Genomic DNA, 23,804 nt, shown 5'->3' on the forward strand with positions numbered 1-23,804 from the left:
ACTTGCATCAATTTGCAACTTAAATGCTTTCTCAAAATTTGGTGCCTGCAATACTGGAAAATTAATGAGTATGGCTTTGACTTTTTCAAATGCAGTCTGACAACTGCTATCCCACTGAAATTTTACCTTTTTCCCCAAAAGGTTATTAAGTGGAAATACAATATCTGAGAAGTTTTGACAAAACTTTCTGTAATAGCCAGCCATACCCAAGAATCTCATGAGTTCTCTCTTAGATTGAGGTACTGGAAAATGTACAATTGCCTCAACTTTAGCATGAACTGGTTGTACCTGGCCGTGCCCTACAACATGCCTTAAAAATTCCACTTGTGCCTTTCCGAATTCACATTTGGCGAGATTCACAGTTAACTTTGCCTCAGACAGACTTTCGAAAAAAGCACAAGTCCTTTTCAGATGGTCATCCCACTCCATGTCGTGATCGATGACATCATCCATGTACGTCTCGACACGATCAAGGCCTGATGTGACAATGGTGACGAGTCTCTGGAATGTCGCTGGAGCGTTCTTCAGACCAAACGGCATCACCCTGTACTGATACAGTCCATCTGGTGTAGCGAATGCCGATATTTTCTTCACACGGTCTGTGAGTGGAATCTGCTTACTTACTTATATACTTGGCTTGACCAATGCGATCAATGCAATCGTCCACTCTCGGAATAGGATACGAGTCAGTTCATGAGAGTGCACTGACAGCTTTCATGTCAGCACAGCAGCGCCAAACACCTCCGCTCTTTGGCACAAGAACACATGGTGAACTCCACGGACTGTCACTGGGTTCAGTAATGTCATTGTCCAGCATGTATTTCACCTCCTTCCGTAGAATTTCACGCTTCACTGGATTCATCCGATAAGGGTGTTGTTTTACAGGCACAGCATCACCTACATCTATATCATGGCTAACAACACCAGTTCGACCAGGCACATCAGGAAATAAGTGAGAGAACTCATAAATCAAATCTGACATCTGAACTTTCTGCTCAGGAGATAAATGTGATAGTTTCTCTTCAAGGTGAGCTAACACATCAGAATGTCTCAACTTTGGTGAAACATTATCACTAAGATCATCAAACTTCACATCGCTAACACAATCATCAATGTTGTCAACATTTTCACAATTGTCTTCAGTACAATCAGAAACTGGGGAGAGTGTGGCAATACAATGGACATGTTTGGTTTCTAACCTGTCATGATATTTCTTATGAAAACTCATCAGCAAAAGGCAAAATATCCTTCAAAATCAGAGATTACAGAGCTCCAGTATCCCTCAAAATAATAACGGGCTGTGGGGTAGAAGTGACACAGGTCCCTTATACACAAAGGGCAAAAACTCCTTACTCTCACAGACAAAACTCTCCTCAGAACCACCTGGAAAGAAAGGCTTAGGTGCGACGGACACAAAAGCATTTGGGGAACCTGTAGCCTGATTTTATTCTGGAGTTTGTAACATGCAGACACAAAATGACCTGGCTTCTTACAATACGCACAAACAGGATCAGAACCAGTGGTAGCCTCAGGCTTAGACTGAAAAGTATGTGACTGCTTGCCACTAGAATTTGAATCTGTTCTAACACCACTGTAATCTGCATGTCCTGAAGTCTTAACCGGGGAAAAGCCCTTTTGGCCAGAAAACTTTGTATTACCCGGAGACTTAAAGGAACTCTTGTTAGTCAAACAATAATCATCTGCCAACATTGCTGCCTTATGTAAGTCATCAACCTTTTGTTCATCCAAATAGGTCTTAAGGTCAGCATGAACACTCTGCTTGAAATCCTCTATCAACACTAACTGTGTCAAACCATCAAAATCTGTGACCTCCTTAGACCCACACCACCTATCAAACAATGTTTCCTTTTCTCTAGCAAAGTCAACAAAAGTCTCATTGTCCCTTTTGTGAGCATTTCTGAATTTCTGATGATAGGCCTCAGGTACTAACTCATAAGCTTTCAAAAGTGTACTCTTCACAAGATCATAATCTGAGCTTTGTTGTACTGACAAAGCTGAATAAGCATCCTGAGCTTTACCTTTCAAAACAGTTTGCAGTAACATAGTCCATGACTCTCTAGGCCACTTGAGATTTTCAGCAACTTTCTCAAAATGTAGAAAATATTTGTCAACTTCTTTCTCATTAAATGGAGGTACAAGACTAGCATGCCTTGCAATGTCAAAAGTGGAAGAATCTAAGGACTGAGAAGGGTTTTCCAGCTTTTTCAGAGCAATTTCTTTGTCAGTTTGGAATTTCTTCAATTCTAATTCCTTTCTGTCTCTGTCTCCTTCTATTTCCTTCTCCATCTCTAACTTTTTCAATGCCCTTTCCTCTTTTTCTCTTTCCTTCTCCATCTCAAACTTTTTCATTTCCAACTCTTTTTCTTTTTCTATTTGAAACTTTTTCATTTCCATCTCTTTCTCCATTTCCAACCTCCATTTCCATACAGTTGTTATTAAACTTCAGTCACTGTGTAATGCAGTCCACCTTCCAAACCATGGTAGAGATACATCAGGTGAGATAGGATAAGTTTTAAACTATAAATTGTATGTTCATAAATAATTATCCCATCTTACATGATGGATGCCTGCCTAACCTACCCAATGACAGATTATGACAGAGCTCCAAAAGGAGAATGATCAGACAAAAGAATCACATGATCAGGCTGAGGGCATGCTGCATACCTCTAGGAGGCAACAAGGCTGTCTAGGAATAGGAATGGGAGCAGTGTTGAGCGTTCGAGCGAATAGTTCAAGAGAGGCTGAAAACTTTATTTACAGTTCGTTTCCACTCGGGTGTCTATCATGAGTGAGTGTACCAACCAAGAGATAGGGTAAGATGATCAGTTTACTGTTATTGGCTCTTTGAAGCAAACATTAGTTGACAGAAAAGGGATACATGTATCATAGATACCATTATCTAGCCTCATGTAAGAATGTCGAGTTTTGATTGGTCCACATGACTGTGATAAAATACCACGTACATCCATCACAATCCGCCAGCAGGAGTATAAAAGTTGTATACTCCCACTGCGAAAGTCATATCACCCCGCTATGCCTTGGTGACGATGCGAAGTGAGAAAAGCGTGCATCGACAAGCCTTTAGTAACATGCGGTGCATTGAGATCAAACGATCAGCTGGTGTCAACATGGTAGCAAGGCGATTCAATGCGTGTTGTTTTGATTTAGTGAAAACATTCAGCTAATAAATGTGTTATCACATCGTGTCTCGGGAAATACAGGGTTTATCAGTCCCTCTTAAGGTTGTATTCAACCTTACTCGGGACTGATAAAACCCTGTATTTCCCTCGACACAATGTGATAACTTATATAGTTTCACTCTTTAGCAGTCATATTTGTTGTAGTCTACAACTTGGTGACCTGCCAAACTGCTCCATAGCTAAGTCATACAGTTTTGGCTTTTGTAATTATCAGTAATTAAGATGCAGGTAGAAAAAATGTGTTGGGCATCCTGACCACTACCAGGAGAGATGCAGCTGGGCATCTTGATATGTTACTTGCAACCATAGACACGACAGTGTTCATTAATGATAATTTGCTGCTGATGTTCATTTTTTTTTGGATAAAATCAGTTTCTAGCTAACTTTGATGAGCCATGTTTAAAGTACTCAGTGCTGGTGTTTATGTGATGCCCTTGAGACAAGTAGATTTCTTATGCTGACCAGGAAAAGCTGACTTCAGCATGTGACACTGATTCCACATTATTTATTGAATATTCAAGGATGTTTGTGTTTTATTCATGCGACAGGCATTCTTCAAGGGACATCAGCCCTTCTTCTTGCTTTTGATGAGTCAGAGGTACGCAAGATTATTCGAGTATGCAAGAATGTTCTTGAGTATTTGGCCATCACAGAAGTGGTTGATCGGATGGAAGATTTAGTCACATATGTCAAGGCAAGTATATATTTGTGTGTTTTATATAATACTATTTTTGATATGAAAATAATCCTGAGTTTTCTTGAATGCCTTATAGAACCGAAGTCTTCACTAGCCAAAATGATGGTATTTGAATTGAACAAATGGAATACTGGATTTTGTCATTTCTATATGATTCTCTAAATTACTTTTCACATTGACTTTGCAGGCTGAAAGATTACCAAATTGAAGTTTTATCAAAACAAATGACCATTAGGCTTATATTTCCTCATAATCTCTTAAACTCATCTCAAGTGGTAAGGCTCTCTGCAGCCTTAGTTAATGTTTAAGGTTATTGAAAAAGTATTTTGAAATTTCCCTCCCTAGTATACAGGGGCAGTGGGGTAGCCTTGTGGTTAAGGTATTTGCAGGTCACGACGAAGACCGGGGTTTGATTCCCCACAATAGCAGTCTGTGAAGTCTAATTTGTGGTGTCCCCCTACCTTGATATTGCTGAAATAAACGTGGGGTAAAATGTGTGTTTTTGGATGTACTGTTTGTAAGACTGGATGAACTGGAGAGTCCTGGGATAAACCAAATGTCAAAAAAAGCTTTCTAATTCACACCGTTTGAGGAATGGAACTTTCTGGTTATTAGTTACCCTGAATAAGATGCAGTTAGATGCATGACAAGACTTTCTGATGATGAGGATGAAGATGATGGTGGTATGGGAGACAAAGTGGAGATGCTTCTGTTGTTTGAATGTAATTCCATCATCTTTTCTAGTTAACTTTGCAGTTAAGAGTAATTTATCTGTTTTCATGATAACATTAACAGTTGTGTTTTTCGGCATTTTTTTAGAATTTGAGTCCAGTCTTGACCAAAATGACAAAGGAGGTAGATAACCGTGAGAAGGAGCTAACTCATCAGGTTCATCGTGACATGCTTGTGCGATCCTTGGAACAGGTTAAGAACTACACCCCAGTTCTAATAAGTGGTGTGAAGATCTTCATAACAGCAAAACAAACAAGTGAGTGCATACTTGAGATAGTTTGCTTAGTGTTAGTTTAAACCCAAGATTGGAAATATTTTGAAGGACACTACACCAATCTTTGGATGACTCGATGCGATTCAGTTTAGAAGCTCATCACATATGGATTAATTGAACCATTCAAGTGATATTTTAGCTCACGTAATTAAAAGTCACCTAAAGATCTTTAGTTGCTTATTTGTCTGATTTGTGTCTTCTGTTATATATATTTTCACATGCATTTCACACCAGTGATATCACTTTATTTGACAAGGAGACTGAGATAATCTCCATTGGATCACAGCGTCCTGTCATGTCTCAGGGGTTCAAAAATGTTTGAAAAGCCACTTGCCACAGGGTGTGTAGCTTCAAGAATGTAACTTGCCCTGATTTTATGACACAGTGTTTGATGTTAATGTTTACTGGACTATTTATTGAAGAGTGATAAATTTCAAAGAACGCTTACTCTAAATTATTATCAGTCTAAGTAAACTTAGCCTCAGTTCTTTTCGTTACACTCCACTACTGAGTCTAACAAAACCTTATGGGAGGTCGCGTCAGATAACCTTTGTGATTGCTCAATCAGAACACAGTTTACCATTCGCACATACCTTTTGAACTTTTTATCTCGAAAAGGTTCGTACCCAAACGATTCCGAATGCTATTTAGCGTACGGGTGATGCACACAGCACACGTTACAACCATGACCATATCTAATTCTACATACCTCATCAACATTAGCACAGTTGTGGCAGTTGTGGCAGATACTAAGGTTTACTCCATCCTGAAAAGTCAATCCTATAAACTGGCTGACCAATCAAACACATTTTCTCTGCTTAATCTTGAGACACTTGGCCACAGCTAATTACAAAATGCTTGATAGCATGGATTTTGAGTGTGTCGTCTTTAATTAAGGCCTTATCTCCAAGATGTATACCTTAGATTGAACCAGGTGTGCTTTTGACAGAAGAAACTTAACAAGGTCTGAAATTGGTGTGTTCACCAAAAAGAACCAGGCTCTACAGTATTACAACATTATTTCTTTCCTTGGACCTAACGATACGGAAAACCTTTCCCTCTGTCCAGTCCAAGCACTGAAGATCTATATTGTATCCCACTACGACAATAATGCAAATATTTCTTCCATTCTAGATCTGCTTTCTACAGAAACTTTCACCAAAAATATCTCCTTTTGGAAGCATTGGTGATTCTCAAGGCTTACATGTTTGCATGTCTATCTTCCATGACTCCTCTGTCTCAAATGTCCATTGTAACATCATGGGTAAAATCATGCTCCCAAGAGAAATGAAGACCAGAAGTTGTGTCCGAGGTGTTGGACGATGTGCAATGTTAATTACGCAATGACTTTTCTATATTCTTCATTTTGAACATATGGATTTTCTTCTTACAATGTTTTAGTGGGCTATCAAAGTACAACCAACAGTTGATCACATGCTGCATATGATTTACCAAGTCTAGAGACAAGCCTAGTACAACAACACAAGAAATCTGCCTATACTTGCTAATTTCTAACATTCTGTTTGTTAGGTTGTCTTCAAGGAACCCACTAGCGGAGACTGGGAGTTGAAAGCTTCTAGGATTCTGGGGCACATTAATATCTGGTTACAGCATGGGTGTCCTTGCTCTTAGGTCATCAGTTATCTATTAATACCGCATTAGGTTCCGAAACTTAGAACTACCTGCACCCTGGGACTTGGTATTGAGTAATGCTCATGAGATTTATGAAGCACTCCATCACAAGAGAAGTCTAGGCCAGCCTCCTCCAGAAGTCATCCACTCATGTACTCCCCTTGAGACAACAGGACTGTGGTGCACTATCCACCTGTGGGATGCAGGGATGAGAATTTTCTGTGAATCCATGGAATTATGTGTATTTGATGGTACTTGTGTTCTTCATGCTATCTATGATATTGTTTCAATAAACACAACTCCAAAGAGGCCTAACAAATTTTCCTACTATTAACTCAAACCCATTCTCATCCCTGGGGATAAATGCATCATGTGTGATAGGAAAATTTACAATTTTGAAAATTGGTTTGCCTGCTATTGCCTGCCTATAAGGTTCTAAAATAATGCTAAAATATTAATTTCAGTTTCTGATAATGATGATCCGTGAAGGTCCCGGGGTAGAATAGGCCTTCAGCAACCCATGCTTGCCATAGAAGGCGGCTATGCTTGGCGTAAGAGGCAACTAACGGGATCGGGTGGTCAGGCTCGCTGACTTTGTTAACACATGTCATCGGTTCCCAATTGTGCAGATCGATGCTCATGTTGTTGGTCACTGGATTGTCTGGTCCAGACTCATTTATTTACAGACTGCCGCCATATAGGTGGAATATTGCTGAGTGCGGCGTAAAACTAAACTCACTAACACTAACTCTGATAATGACAGGTTGATTAAGTTAAATTGGTTAAAGTAGTCTGTGATTGTTATTGGAAAGGACAGCTATTGCTCCCCTTTGTGGTGTACAACTTACAAAGAGTGTGGAAATACAAGAGCAGTGGGGACATGCATTGGGCCTGTTGGAGATGCAAGCATTCTCTGTGTGGGCTTGTGGTTAGATGTCCTCTGGCACCCCTTCCTATTGTCACATGGTACCTGGAAGACTAGTAACAACGGCTAAAAGGAATGAATAATCATTTGGTGCTCATTTGGTCTTCGTGACAATGGATAACACCACTGTGTAGTAGACTTATCCAGAGATAAAGGGAAACAATGTTTGGGCGTGGATGAAGGAAAATATCGGTACAAAGTTTCTTGGAGGATTTAGTCATCTACATGATGGAGGCAAGTCATATAATGAGAAAATTTGTTATATTGGCGGACAGTCTTTACCTAAGGAAGAGGATGCAAGTGACAAACTGAACCCTGCTTTCTAATTTTGCAAGTGGACAACTTATCCTTGACCCACTTGTCCACTAGACGTATTTGCCATTTTTCATTAATAACAAACTCCCGGTGCAATTCAGTCCTGTCCACATACCCTGCAAGTGGACACATTGTCCTTGATGGATGGGCTATGTTATTTCCACTTTCCCTCCATGGTCTCTCCCAGATGGTCTTCAGGAAGTTGGTACTTACAGATTATTACAGATTATTCTCTCAGCTCCTGTTTCATCCAAACAGATTTTTGTCTCAAAGGCATTTTCAGGTTTTGATGGACACAACATTCACATGCTTCAAAAGCCGAGATATCTGATGTCTGCCTGGGTCAGATACATTTATTTGGAGCCTTCAAAATTTTAATCTTTACTCTTTGCTTCAAGTCTGTGAAGCAGCCACAAAATGTCTGAGTCCTGTGCTAGGATTCGAACCAGATACCTTCTGATCCGAAGTCGGACACCTTGTCCACATGACCAAAGAGGTTAACCCTGTCGGCAAGCTGACAAGTTAAGGATGTCATCTCTTGGATGATCAGAAGTAGAAGTGTTGGAGATTTTTATACACTTACCATAGGTGCAAATACAATGGGAAAAGTTATGCTATTTGAGGAAGAGATGTTGTTAAGGTGTAAGTGTTTTTAATCTGTGTATTTAGGTAGCTAAGGGCACATACAGGACCTTCTCTTTTAAAGTAGAAAGTCTCCATAGTGTAGTGGATAGAGTGTCTTCGTTGAGAACAGAAGGCTTTTGGTCGAATCTCAAATGCAGATTTGTCAAAAAAGGCTAGTGCTATAAAACGCGTTTAAATTTTCATTAAACCATATTTAGACTACATTTTCTGAAAACTGAACTGAAATTATGTGTGCAGAGTAGTGATAGTTCACATTTATTTGCCTGTCAAATTTTTGCAGAGATCCATCCTAAACTCACTTCATGAAACTTGTTTATGCTACACTGAAATAAAATGAAAGTCATGGAACTACATCAAGTGTCTGAAAATAACTGGCATGGGTCTGTATATACAAATGGGAAAATTTCATGTTTAACTGCAAACTGCAGATGCATGATTAAAATGATTACAGTAACAACATTATTTGTGCTGTGATTAAGCAATTTTCATTGCTGTGTTGATTGAATATTTAATATTTTGTTAGGTCAAGGCATTCCTGATGCACAGAATGGCCGTGACTACATTGTGAAGAAGATGTCAGATGAGATTCATGAAATAATCCGTGTACTGCAGCTGACAACATATGATGAAGATGAGTGGGACGCTGATGACCTTACTGTCATGAAAAAGTGTCAGGTAATGCAATCCATCATACATCCAATTAGGACTAAGTGGAGGTCTTTGATTTTTCCAGAAACTTTTAGATTTACGATTAGAGATCTATAATCTCATATCGTATCATTTTGGAAATTTCAACTATAAATTGTATAAATCTATATACCATATATTACCATGTATAAGCCAAATTTTGAGGACCAAAAAAACACAAAGCAGTCTGTAGAAGGGAATCGTCTTATCTGTGAGGCAATTTCACCAAAATATTTTTCTGGTTGTCAGTGAGTTATCAGGACGATCTTACAGGTTAGCGGTACACCTTTCAGGAAGTTTACGACAATTACATCCACTTTGTTATAAATGATCAATAGTCATTATCAACTTCCTTATCTAACTATTTACATACAATAATAATTAAAGATAAGTTATAATCCTGTCCGGTCGCCATTTGCAAAATAAATACCAATGCGGTCAGCTATTTCATGTGACTTCACATCTGGTGACTGCTTCCTGTTGTTTTGTAATGCCATGCAAGCGATACAGATACACAAGTACTGTTAATAATGGTCCCGTTTTCTATTGTTATATTGTTTGCAAAAGCAATTTCAAGAAGTGGGAGATTATTCATTTATATCATGTCATTGTATCCCCCAGCTGAGAGCCACGATGTGATCCCGCTAAATATCCCTTCACCTTTTCATGTTTTCATTTTTGCATAATTGGAAAATTATGAATGAAAGATTTCTCGAAGAATATGTGTAGTGATTTTTCCCCAATATCAGTGGCTTTCCAGTCGGTAACAGAATACAACATTTTCAACACTCTGTATGAATAACATGTAACGTGATTCATTTGATGGCAGTATCGTTCAAAAGCCCTGAACATCAGCCTTGCCAAGAGTATTTTCCAAATTGTAAGAAGCAATCTTATTGGATAAAAACTGGTTTCTAATGACGCTTATTTGCCACAGTCTGCTGTAAGGATTGTGATTGGTCAAAATGAAACCTGTGACCCAAGGCAGCCAATCAGATAAAAGCAATGTATACTGTCCTCATAAACAAAAACTTATATAGATTCAGAGGAAAGTTTTTGGTGAAATCGTGCTATTCTGAACGTGTTACAGACATCACTACCTATACATTCATCATGGACCTTAGCGTGTGTATGGTGCTAGGTTTTAGCATTAAACATTGTGTCTGAGCGTCAAGTTTGATACGACAAAAGCCGAGATGTCACTTGAATTTTGGCTCACAATCGCTCAAAAAAGATGGAAATAGTAAGTTATAATGTACATTTAGTTATAATGTAACTTTTACGACTACTGCTGTTGATTGTATTTTTCATCTTATTCACGTTGATTAATTATCTCCCCAAACAATGGTGAAGCTTGTGTACGAGAATTTTTTTCCAATAAAATTGGGAAAAATAGTTTAGAATTCTAATTCTGTCGGGTTTAACATGTTATTATGGACATAGAAAGGCAAACAAACACAGATTTTTAGAATAATGATCAGAACAATCGTTATTAGATATTATTCTGACTTTGCATACTTAAGTTACAGTCCGTTTGATTCCATTTGAGACCGATGAATTACTCACTAACACAAAAACTAATAATTGCAACAAAACCAAATTTTGCACAGCCACATGAAATTGACTGACCAACTCTGATGATGTGTCGCATAATTTGAGACACCCGAATAAAAAAGTTGTTTAACAAACGATCATCATTTTCTTGTCACCTTTCGCTATTTTGTACGAGGGGGGCCTTTTGCTGGTAGAACAGCCAGGTGGGCAAGGTGCACGTGTGAAATTGACACGTGTCATTAAGTCTCTATATAAACAAAATACCTTTGTCTCTCTGCGTATTCTGAAAAAGCATATGGAGACAAAACATTCTTTGGTCATTTCAAAATATCAGTTATGGAAGTAGCTTCACAAATTTTGTTTCCGTTACAAAAAATTAGGCTCAGAAAATAGACGTGCACTGTGCGAGAGGTCTGATATTGTTTGACTAAGAAAGCAGTACCTATGCACAATGCGAAAGAAATGCACAGAGGGTTACGAGCCTGTATATTTGGATGAAACATGGGTAAATGCTTCCTATACCACAGGGACACAATGGTTCAGAGGAGCTAGCGCATAAAATTACCACTTGGCAAGGAAGAGCGAATGATTGTGCTCCATGCTGGTTGCAAGAGTCGGGGATTCCTATCTGGCTACTCCCTAGTCTTCAAGGCAAAATCTAAAGACAACCGAGATTATCATACCAAAATGAACGGGATAGTTTTCTCAGAATGGGTACAAAATCAATTGGTATCAGCACTGCCCCTCAAAAGTCTGATTGTCATGGATAACACTCCATATCATGGCGTTCAAGTACCTAATACAAAGGTAATACCCCAACATCTAACAGTAAGAAGGGGGACATGATAGAATGGCTGCAAAACAAAGCAATATCGTATCCAGAAAAGGCAACCAAACCTGTTCTGTATAACATTATAAGGTCAAATAAAACCACACCTGTCTTTAAGGTTGATGAGTACCTTGCAGAACATGGTCATTCAGTTTTGCGATTGCCACCCTATCATTGCGATTTAAACCCAATAGAACTCATTTGGGGTATCATGAAATCAGATGTTGGCAGGCAAAATGTAACATTCAAACTTCGGGATGTACAGACAATTGTTCAGTCAATTGACACCATCATGCCGAAAACATGACAAAAGTGCGTTGAGAAGGTTGAGAATGAAATAGAAAGACATTATTGGGAACAAAGTGGACTGGGCCATGCCACCATCAAGCCAGTCGTCTTCAGGGTAGACTCTGATGACAGCGACACCGATTCAAACAACAGTGTCTTCTGAGAGTGGCAACACTGACTCCCATTGAACAGCTCCAGTGGTAACCAGATAACGGCTTTTGAGATGACCCCATCTTCACAACACACTCTTGTTGATTACCTGGCTGTTCTACCAGAAAGTGAAATGAATGATCGTTTGTTAAACAACTTTTTTATTCGGGTGTCCCAAATTATGAGACACATCCTCAGAGTTGGTCAGTCGATTTCATGTGGCTGTGCAAAATTTGGTTTTGTTGCAATTATTAGATTTTGTGTTAGTGAGCAATTCATTGATCTCAAATGGAATCATTCGGACTGTCGTCTGTAACTGGCAGATGTCTGTCGTGGGGGGTCAGCTTATGCACGAAACATATAATTTTGACACTGATTTTAGGGGTTCTTTTAGGGGGTCAGCTTAGCTATGGGGTCGGCTAATACACGGTAATATACGGTACTTATCCTATCTCACATTGTGCAGCTCACCTCTTCCCCTACGACCATGTGTGGAAACGTGCTATGAGCTAAGTTGAATCAAATCTTGCTGGTCTCTGACCACCAGACCTCTGCTCCCACCCCAACATTGGCACCTGTCAGTCATCTCTATAACTGTGCAGCACGCTCAGATGATCACATGACGATCTTTTAACAAATGGCAGATTAACATTAACAGCGACACTGAGATCAGTGCCTACTGATGATTTGCCAGTCAGCCGGGAGATACTTGGTTTCTACATAAGTGTAAGCCCTCAGTTCAGGGGTCTTTGCCGTTATGTCCAGACTGTCCAGAGGAATAGAATTTCCTGCCATTTCATCAACTTTATGAATGTCTTGAATGTTACGGCATCCAAATGCATCGAATCTACTACCTGTTGTTCATTCCATGGAAACCTGGGTAGATGTCTTACTTACTAAAAGAAATACTGGTAAATATGTTTTACTTACAAAAAGTAAAACCGGGAAATTGGTAAAACCTCAAATGCAGTTATTCCAGGAAAAGAAGCCATATGTATCTACTTTCAATCACCCTGTAGGTTTATATGAGCGATGTAGTGTTGTAGCATAAGGAAGAATTATTATACAATGACAAAAAAGTATTAAAGATTTCCATTTGTGGTTCATTATGTGATTCAAGCACAGTAGAGTTTGTTTCCTCGATATTGCACTTACAACATTATCAGAGGTACAGATGAGCTGCGTATCAGGGTAAACAAGACATGGATAATTGCCAATTACATATTGTAAAATAATTGTTGCATACCAATTACACATTTAAAATGTTAGAGACTTAAATACCCAAATATTTGAAAACAGTGGGTAACAGAAAATGGAATAGCCATTCAACATTCATGATGCTGCCTTACCCAAGAAACAGTGAGTACAGTACCTACATGAGCTAAAACTTATCTAGAGCTCTGATTATTTTGCATTGAATTTGAAAACCCAGTTTATTTTATTGTACAGTAGTTAATTGTAGGACATTTCTTCAAAGTGAATTCTGTCGTGTGTAGATTAAAAGGTAAATTCATCATTTGATTTTGGATAATGACACACAAAATTTGCAAGAAAGTTCAACAAACAGCAAATATTTTCTATTTAGCTGGTTTAGAAACATTATAGATAGTTTGTTACTTGCTCATTATCACCACAATATAGTTGGAATATGGCATGTATCCTCCACTTGCGAAATGTGTGCTTAAAATCCATTACAAACACATCACTGGGACAAATGTTTAATCTCCATAATAAATGAGGAAAATAATTGTCCCTGCTGAAATTGAAATTATAGATCAAGATGGAGACACAAGGGAAGAAAAGCAGTCATTTTTAAAATCTCATGGTTAGTACCTTCTCTGACTCAGGATCAACACTTGAGTGGGAACAAACTGTAAACAAGGTTTTGGGCATATCCTGTACTGTTTGTTTGAAAACTCCTCACTGCTCCCATTCCTGGACAGCCTTGTAGCCTCTTAGAGGCATGTAGCATGCCCTCCGGTTGATCTTGACTTCTTTGTCAGATCATTCTCTTTTTGGACCTCTGTCATAATCTGTGTAGTTGGATAGGTCAGACAGGCACTTCCTCTCCTGTACCATTCGCATGAACACACCCCACTGCTCCCTTTACTGGACATACTGTAGCCCCAGTGAAGCATGGAACACACCCTCTGGATGATCATCTGACTTTAGTCTGGTCATTCTCTTTCTTGCCGCACTGGTGTGCAGACATACTGTAACGGAAGTGACTTTCATTGAATCCTTCACTTTTCCACTGAGACCATGCATCACTCAGGTGGCCTCATCTCTGGACTTTGTATTCAAGGGCACTATATCACAACTACCATCAAATACATTCCCCCAATAAGATTGCAGCATTAATTTAAAAGGTTTGAATGGACTAATGCAACATTGCATTTAATTGACTCTCTCATCCTCTACCACACCCCTACTGACAGAAGTCGTAAGAGAAAATAAGTCTGTTTTTGCCTCAAGAATGTAAAGTAAGCCCATATGCCCCAGTATATATAATGTAGGCCAGAATGTTGACCTTGTGCCTTTGAGGGGTTGAATGGGTTAAAGATAGTATCTCCATGCCTGTGCATGGGTTTGCTCAGCTCATTGCCTCTCTATCACTGGACGATGGAATATCTTCTATGTGTTTGAAGAAGAACCGGACTTGTTTCTTATTGAGTACCATGCATCTTGATACTGTCAATTGCTGTCAGTGGAGTGTGAAATCCAGTGGATTTCTATATATTCAAGCTCCTAGTTAAAATAATAATAGGCTATTCATACAGCACATATATCCATGTCCATGGCGTGTTCAAAGCGCACAAAATGAAAATGAAAAGTTGAGAAGTCACTATATACAAGTAAAGAAGAGAGATTGTTGGGGATCACTGATGAAAAACTAGTTTGTAGAGGTATGTCTTTAGATGGGTCCTGAACAGGGAGAAATCAGTACAGAGGTGGAGATACTGGGGAAGATTGTTCCGTTCTGCAGCAGCAGAGTTGGAGAAGGTTTGGCGTCCATGTAAGGTTGTACATTATAGACTTTGAGGAGATTTTTACTCTGAGATCGCAGTGATCGAGAAGGCAAATATGGAGTGAGGATATTTGAGAGGTAGACCGGAGCAGAGCCAGAGAGACAAGAAACACAATGCATAAGACTTTGAAGAGAATTCATTGTTCAACTGGTAGCCAGTGGAGTGATTGGAGAACAGGCCTGATATGCTCATGCTTTCTTGTGAGGTATTGCCTGATATTTCCAATGTTCCTGAGAGACTTGAAGGAGTGACAAATCTACATCTATGATGACACCAAGGTCTCTGACTTTCTCAGAGAAACTTATAGACGATCCATCAAATTAAGAACTGACCTCACACTGACTTCTGTGCTTGGCTTTCCCAACAAGAATACACTGAGCTTTAGCACTGTTGAGTTTTAACTTATTGCTGAACATCCATTTCCTCACCTTATCACAACACTGACCAAGATCTTTGAGAGCAATAGTAGACTGCTCAGGGTCTGGAGGGAAAAATATGTACACTTGAGAATCATCAGCATATTGATGGCGACCGAGCAGGTGCTTATCAATGATAGATCCCAGTTCCTTGATGTAAAGGGAGAACAGAACTGGTCCGAAGACCGACCCCTGGGATACCTGACATGTGAAATGGATCTTGCATGAATACTGGCCATTTATGACAACATTTAGGCCAACCTTATTGTTGTGGCCGCTACATTGGTGCCCAATGTGGGGCTGAGCATGTTCAAGTCATACTTGAGCAAATAAGCCTCAGTACCCAATTATGCATCCCAGGACGTGCCTTCTGTTAATGGAGGAGTATGTAGCAGGATGTAGAGTTATCCCAAAGATGACATCCTTACCTTGTCAGTTTGCTGACAGGGTTATCGTCTTTGGTCATGTGGGCAAGGCGTCCAACTTCGGATTGGAAGGTCCGTCGTTCGAATCCCATCATGGGACTTGGAAATTTTGTGGCCTCTACATATGGTTGGAGCGGTAGGCAGATTGGAGGTTGTCCAGGAGATGTGGTTGCTCAGGTGTTCAGATAACCTTTCAGCCACAGCCCTTTTGGTCAACTTTGAGACAAACGGGATGTTCGGTACAAGTCTGTAGTTGCCTAGCATGTCAGGATCAAGGTGTGACATCTTTAGTAAAGGTTTGACTACAGCTGATTTGAAGACTGACGGCATCTGTCTGTGTCTGAGACTGAGATTGACTATGTCCGTCATAACTGGTAGGAGGGCATCCAAGTTGTTCAAGACCAGTGATGTCGGTATGGGGTTGAGTGCACATGAAGTTGGCTTCGAGTTTCTAATCAACCATTCACAACCTGACTAGCTTGTGTAAAGGCAAATGGTACAAGTGAGTTCCCAGCAGAAAGTCATCTCATATCATCCCACAAATCAGCGCCAGATCAAGAGAATTTTGTTTTGTTGAAGAAAGTTCATTTTGTGTCTTAACAGTATGGCTTTGTGCATTATCCACTTGAAGACATTGATCCAGTGTCATGTGGGGAATGACTGTTGTTTTCAGTATCTCCACTGTGTACATTTGAGCTATGATTCATCCACAACAGATGTGTAGAGGTGTCCTGCCATGCCTACTAATCCATCACCAAAATCAGACCTCTTCCAATACCCTAGTGGCTCATCTGCTGACTGTAATAATAAGTGTTACATTCCCCCATGGAGATGCAAGACTGATCCTTCCATCTCCCTTTGAGACAGTATCCAATATGGGGTCTCAGTGCCACTTTTTGTGCAATTTCTATCAAGTTTCAGATAGACAGGTGTTTCTCAGTGTGCATCACGCTTTTCTGTCTCAGTCACATTCCTTAAAATACAGTGTGGGTTAAAAAATCATTTTACCTTTTCCATGATCAAAGATAACAGGTTGATGCATTTCGATTGGATCTCTGTATATTTGTTTATAAAATAGCTGAGCAATACAAAGAGCAATTTTTGTAAATGGCTGTCTCTGTCACGTTTTAAGTCAGCTGCAGTGCGTTGTCAAATCATCTGAGAAGTTGTATTTACTTTTGTGTGAATTTCACTCTGTATGTTCACTCTCTTTGTATGTTGCAAAAGTGTTCTTCAGTAGTACATTTTTTCTTACAGATTTAGAGACATAATGGTAACTTAGTTGCTTGTTGATGTTTGTTTATAATTTTAAATGTGTTTAAATAGCAAAGCTGTCACAAACTTTTCATAAGACATCTGTGGACTTTTCAGAATGCCATTGAAGGAAAGTTGCAACAGGCTACTGACTGGCTCCAAGATCCAACAGCCCTGATCGGAAGTGCAGGTGTGTATGACCCTGTCTATCCAGTACTTCGAAACCACAAGATTTTTCAATTGACTGACATCACTCCAAATATTTAATTAATTGCTCACATCTCTTATATTACTGTATATGAACCAGTCTCATAGATAAGCCAAGGTGCTTTCTTGACCAATTTTATCTGTATCAAAATAGCATGTCTTGTTCAACTTCTGGACATAGTCAGTCATTAGAAATAGTGAATATTCTCTATTCGATTACAATAAATCCTGTTATTACACAGGATTAAAACCTTATCTGGTAATAAGATGTACATATCTGGATTTATGTTTGCAATCTATTATATTGATTTTACTCAAAACGTCGGTTTCCTTGATCAAACTCACCTTCTCAGACCTCATCTTAGACCTACAGGACCCAAACATCATTCAAGAATGTTTTTTTTTGTTCTGGTGACATTGTGTGTTCCCCTAGTAACATTAGTCCGCATTATTGACAGCAATCACCATCATATTTGTTAGCTTATCCATTTCACTGTATACACTTCTCACTCCTCTCTCTTGATTCAACACTGAGTGGAATGATGTAAACTTTTTCCCTAGGCCTCTCTTGTCCATCCACCCAAGCACTTATAAGACGGCTTCCTAGTTGTTTACGAAGCATGCGACTTGCACCACTAGCTATCCATGTGTCTATCTCCGAATCATCTTTCTCTTTCTTATTGCACATGCGTGTGAGAGTTTGTTTTCAACATTAGTCTAAAACAATAGGAAGGCTGACCAACCAAAAAAGAGGAAGAAATGTTGGCTGTGTAATAAGGTGTTCTCTGTGCATAATCCACATGTGTTTTATGTGGACTGTGTCGGACAGTGATGAATGCAAGGATCTTACCTTTGAGGCATTTGGTGACTACGCTAGGGCTTGCTAGCATTGTGCTGCTGACAGAGTTTGTTATGAGTAGACAAAGTAGGATACTTAAACTTGCCTTTCTTGGAGGGACAGGCCCTATTTTGGAAAGTCGTTTGAGTTGCCTTCTTTTATGCTGTATAGTGCTATACATTGGAACTGCAAAATCACTAATTGGAAATTTTCTACTACTTGTGTCTCCGATTTTGTGAGGTGCACACTTTGGACATTAACATAGTCCAATTCAAAACAGAAGAAGCATGGCAAAGTTTTCCTTGGTCTCCGTTGGGATCTGATAGCAAAAATAGTTGCCTGGACAACCCAGTCATACTTTTACCATCCTTGTTCTTGGACATCATCTGTTTACAGCCCAACAGTGCAGATTAGGGACAGTGCCATACGGTTGCTGTTTCCCAGTATTTTCCAGAATATAAGTCTGAACTCTTTGTCTGCCTTATTTTTTCTTTGCAAATGGTTTAGAACTACTTCATTTCATATTCTACTAAGAGACAGAGATACTGCCGTTTTGGTGGTTGAACGAACCTAGAGCACAATTTTGTGTCACGATGTGTGGAAGAGTTCGACAATTCATGTTTCCTGACCACAAAGTTTTGAAGCAACGTTTTGTTTATGACCGTGAAGTGTGTCACTTCCGAACTTTAGTGGATTTCGTTGCATTTGACATTGACTAAACTTATGTAAAGGAGTCAGGGTTGATTTGATGTCATCAGACGATGGAATAACTGCATACTGTGACATAAGATAAGTATAACAAATTTGAAAATTTTATTGTAAATATTTATCCTATCTCATGTGGTAGATATGCACTCATCAACACCATGCGACTTTCCAAGATCGATATTATCGAGTTGCTCCAAGAATGAGAATGATGATTGTATGTAGCTTAGTGGTGCATGCCGCATACTTTGTATGACATCTAGGAAGCTGTCTTATAATGAGGGTAGCTTGGAGTACTTGGGCTGATAGACAACAGAGGCCTAGAGAAAAAGTTTGCTTTGGTCCACTCAGTGGGGAGAGAGAGAGATAGAGATGCATAGCATGAAATAGGATATATATATTTACAATTTATTTTGAAGTTTTCAAATTGCATCTACTCATGCCTTGAAAGTACAGTTGACAGAAAATGGATACTTACATATATTGTTTCATTAACAGTCATATTTGTTGTTGCTGGACAATAACATACCAGTAAACTGTTTTCACAGCAGACATAATGAGATCAACCAAAACCATATCAGTTTAGTTACATTCACGGAAATTTAGACCACAACTTGTGTGAAAGCCAGATATTTCAATTATTTTATTTTGTTTTTGTTGTGGAAGCTTCCGTACTCAAGACGGTGTTTACAGGTGGCACTGTCATCTCACTGTACGCAAGGAATTACAGGGAAAAGAAATGCCACGAAAACATGGTATGGCATGGTATAGAGCAAAACCTGCAAATAAATTTGGCAGTGCTAGAAAATATTTCTTGTGGTAATACTCAGAAGTGTTTTTGTGATGTTATTGGGTATGTTTAAGGTAAATCACTAGCAGATCACAGGGGGAAATTTGTGCACAATGATGATTGACATAACTGGCTTTGTGTACATAACAAATACTCATGGTAAGCGTCATCACTGCATTTAATACATATGGTACAGTTGTAGTAACACTTTAGTTTTGTTAGTTGGCATGATAGTGTAAACATCTTGTCTGTAAACATCATCTTAGACTAAAAGTGCAGGGGGTTAAGTTGCCTTTCACAAAAAAAAAAAAAAATACCAGGGATGACGAACAGTAGGAGTGACACAAGCTTGACAAAGACACCTGAGTGATGGTGTCATTCTAGACCTTGAAGGACCATCACAACTGGACCAATATCAGTAGTGGGTTTGATTTTCAACAGATGTCCAATTCACAACATACTTTCCATAATAGTTCTTCAGGTAATACAATAAGTTGTACAAGACAAATCTGGGTGTTTTCACTATTCTGGTCTTTCCCTGGATAAGGAGACACTCTTACATCTTCTTCAGAGCCTCATGCTACAGGAAAGACAAAGGCAACATCAACTCTGTCCTTGAAAAGGTAGCAATAGGATGCCCAACAGGCCATGGTGGACCAATGCTTCATGGATATTTCAACAGAGATAACTGTAATCACTGCAACTGTTAACCATCATACACAGCACATCATTACTACCGGCATTAATGAGTGCATATTTATTAATATATTAATCTTTTCGTTTCAGGAGACAAGGCTTTGAGACAGATTCTTGAAGATTCAAAAAAGATTGCTGACCGATGCACTAATCCTTCGGAGAGAGATGCCATTCAGAGAAAAATTAGTGACATTGAGTCCATGTCCAATGCCTTATCTGAACTACGCCAACAGGGCAAGGTATTTGTCATTTTTCTTAAGCAGCTCCTTATAATATGTTTCCTCAGGTTCGAGCTCTGTCACTGCATTGGGTTTCTTTGTGTAAATAGGATGACAGTTGTCTGTGTACCTGTATTTTGCCTAATACAATGGGATCGTTTGATAGACATGTAGTAACCAATCTCAGAACATGGTGTTACTTCATGATAATACAAAACTATTTTTAATGATTAATAAGCCAACACTTCTCATCTAAGATCCTGCTAATCACCCAAGAGTATTTCATCACTTAGGCCAGAAAGATAAACAAGATAAGATAATTCTTTACTGCCCGAGAGGGAATTTGTTTTACATTTGAATGATCATAACGACTGTATACCTTGGTTTTAATGCCACTATTTGTCTAGGAGAAAATATGGCATTATAACCTGGTAGGACAGTTAGCGGCCCTGTGTTATCAACAAGGTGAATGATGTGTACACATACATCAAGTAAATATGTAAAAACATGATTGTACTGTACTCACAAATGTACAAAAGCATGAGAATTGAGAACATTAATGGTTATTCAACAAAGAAATTGATAATGGTGCAAAACACATTTTATTATGCCTGGACATGCACATGTCTACATCATACAGATGGCTAAAAGGTAAAAGTTCATAACATTCATGTAAAACATAAGAGGGATCCGTGATAATTTTTGCTGCTGAATTTAGAGCCTTTCCTCCATGAAGTTCGTCTATTCCTTTAAAGATACCATTCATAGTTTTCTCTTCCTGTTTTATAATCTTGTTTATAGTTTGTTATCCCCCTGGCATGTAATGTGTAATCAGTGCATATGTTAACGCATTTACCTTCAATGTCCCTTTGTAATGTGTTAACAGGGAAACAGCCCTCAGGCCATCAGTTTGGCTAAGGAAATTCAGGGTAAACTGAAGGAGCTACAGCAAATGACTCACAATGGAATCATGAATACTGAGAGGAGTGGTATTCGCAAACCTGCACCAACTGTTGAAGGGAAAGTGGAACAAGCACGCCAATGGTTGGCTAATCCTGGAATTAGTGACAATGGACTTGGTATGTATTATATACTGGACAAAAATAGTTATGGTATGCTAATTATGCTAATTCTGAAAGTTTGAGTAATGATGTATTTATTCATTGACACATTGATAAAATATCAATCATAGAAATACCAATATCTCTACCTTATTTTGTCCAGTAGATTAGGTGCAGTGAAAAGAAAGTTTTGTACTTGTAATGATTCAATTTCTACAGCCCAGGCTGAATAAGACATGCAGTGGCCCAGGGCCACTCTGCTGTATCTGCTGTTCACTGACGGCCTTTCGATCAGCAATCACACACTTGACTCATTGACTGATGAACTCCCGAGACCAGCTAACTGCAGCTGATAGCTTCTCAACACACATGACTCACTGACTGATCAGCTCCTGAGACCAAATAACTGCAGCTGATAGCTTCTCAACACACATGACTCACAGACTGATCAGCTCCTGAGACCAAATAACTGCAGCTGATAGCTTCTCAACACACATGACTCACTGACTGATCAGCTCCTGAGACCAAATAACTGCAGCTGATAGCTTCTCAACACACATGACTCACTGACTGATCAGCTCCTGAGACCAAATAACTGCAGCTGATAGCTTCTCAACACACATGACTCACTGACTGATCAGCTCCTGAGACCAAATAACTGCAGCTGATAGCTTCTCAACACACATGACTCACAGACTGATCAGCTCCTGAGACCAAATAACTGCAGCTGATAGCTTCTCAACACACATGACTCACAGACTGATCAGCTCCTGAGACCAAATAACTGCAGCTGTAGATTGTCTTTTTTGAATCTCTGAGACCTGCAGGTGAGGTAACAAGGAATTTACTCGAAATTGCAATAGTCGGTCGCAGTAGGTATGTTGCAATAGACTATTGCTATCACAGTAGTTTTTTTCCCGTCTGAAGTCACCTACTAAATATACATTTTTGTCTTATCCTGACTCATGCTTGGTTTGCTTATCTCCTTCCTCTATATGAAGAAAGTGGAACATTTGAAATCCCTTCTAAAATCCCTTCTTTGAAGTGGACATACAATCACACTCACCTATGAGTATTCTCCCTTGCCAATATCCAACACATGCCATGCTTGTCACTGTCTCCTTCATCACCCAACGAGATGGGTTGGCGGCAACTTGGGGTCCCGATACAGTGTTTAATATCCTTTTATATTTCTATCCTTTATCTAAATTTAGTCATATTTGGCATTGGGTCTGTATGAATTATCATTATAATGTGAAATTGTGTTTCATTTGATGACATCATGTTTCCGTTGTAGGTACAGGCTGTCTGTGACTGACCCACATTTATTATGTCATTTATACACTACTATTTCTTCTGACATACGTCTCGGGAGGGTTTAGACAGCAAGTAGGCTTCAGCCAAGTCTCAGAAGAGGCCGTCTTCAGACCTGGTGTCATCTCAACCTATGAAGGTGAAGTCTTCATGTCCTCCAAGGTGAAGTCTTCATGTCCTCCAAGATGAAGTTTTCATCATCAAAATCTTCATTGAAACCACATACCAGCACTTCATTGAAGTGCTTCAACGAAGACATCATTCCTCCTGACATCTACAACTTCCCAAAGTACTGATAGTCAGTCAACCAAGATTACATCATGGATTACCAACAGATTAGACCTAGCATCCAAAGATAAGGAATCCAACAAGGCTGTCACTTACAAGATGGTGGACGATGATTTTGACACTCTCACCTTCCCATTTATTGCTCTGATATCTGCCATCTTCGACAGCCTGTTTACAGCCTTCAACACAGCAACCAAGTACCAGAATCACATTCTGTCCTTCAACGCACAGAAGTTTCCTCTACGCCACATGGAATCCTTTTTAGAGTGCCCAAAGTGGATGATGACTACAAACTTATCAGCAAGGCCCAGACCCTCACCCACAAGGTAGATGATTAATGTCTACTGCAACTGGATACCACCACTTAACGGCCCTCTTTGTATCTGCATGCTTCCATGCTATCAATGAAGCACTCATCTCCCATTTCAGAAGCCAGAGACTGAAGAGGACAGGATGATTCTCTCTGCACTCGCCACTCAAAAAAAGGATCAACAATTTATTTCAAAGCAACTGACCTCTACATCCGCTGGATTGAACCTGCTAAGAAAATATAGCTTATTGGCAGCAGCATCTTCGGACTACAACCCACTGCTATGGGCTCCCTGGTCAGCACC

General features: G+C 39.4%; 1 protein-coding gene across 6 annotated transcripts in view; it reads left to right on the forward strand.

Annotated features, from left to right (window-relative positions):
* Positions 1 to 23,804, forward strand: part of LOC137261940 (vinculin-like) — a 163,590-nt gene that overhangs the window by 35,305 nt on the left and 104,481 nt on the right. For all 6 annotated transcript variants that reach the window (XM_067799761.1, XM_067799760.1, XM_067799758.1 and 3 more), the window contains exons 4-9: positions 3,770 to 3,915; positions 4,738 to 4,906; positions 8,965 to 9,116; positions 17,191 to 17,263; positions 20,400 to 20,548; positions 21,414 to 21,606. In XM_067799761.1, the coding sequence (XP_067655862.1) occupies positions 3,770 to 3,915; positions 4,738 to 4,906; positions 8,965 to 9,116; positions 17,191 to 17,263; positions 20,400 to 20,548; positions 21,414 to 21,606 (882 nt within the window). The remainder of the gene's footprint in view (positions 1 to 3,769; positions 3,916 to 4,737; positions 4,907 to 8,964; positions 9,117 to 17,190; positions 17,264 to 20,399; positions 20,549 to 21,413; positions 21,607 to 23,804) is intronic.

This window comes from Haliotis asinina, chromosome 14, assembly GCF_037392515.1.
Source record: "Haliotis asinina isolate JCU_RB_2024 chromosome 14, JCU_Hal_asi_v2, whole genome shotgun sequence".
Taxonomy (NCBI): domain Eukaryota; kingdom Metazoa; phylum Mollusca; class Gastropoda; order Lepetellida; family Haliotidae; genus Haliotis; species Haliotis asinina.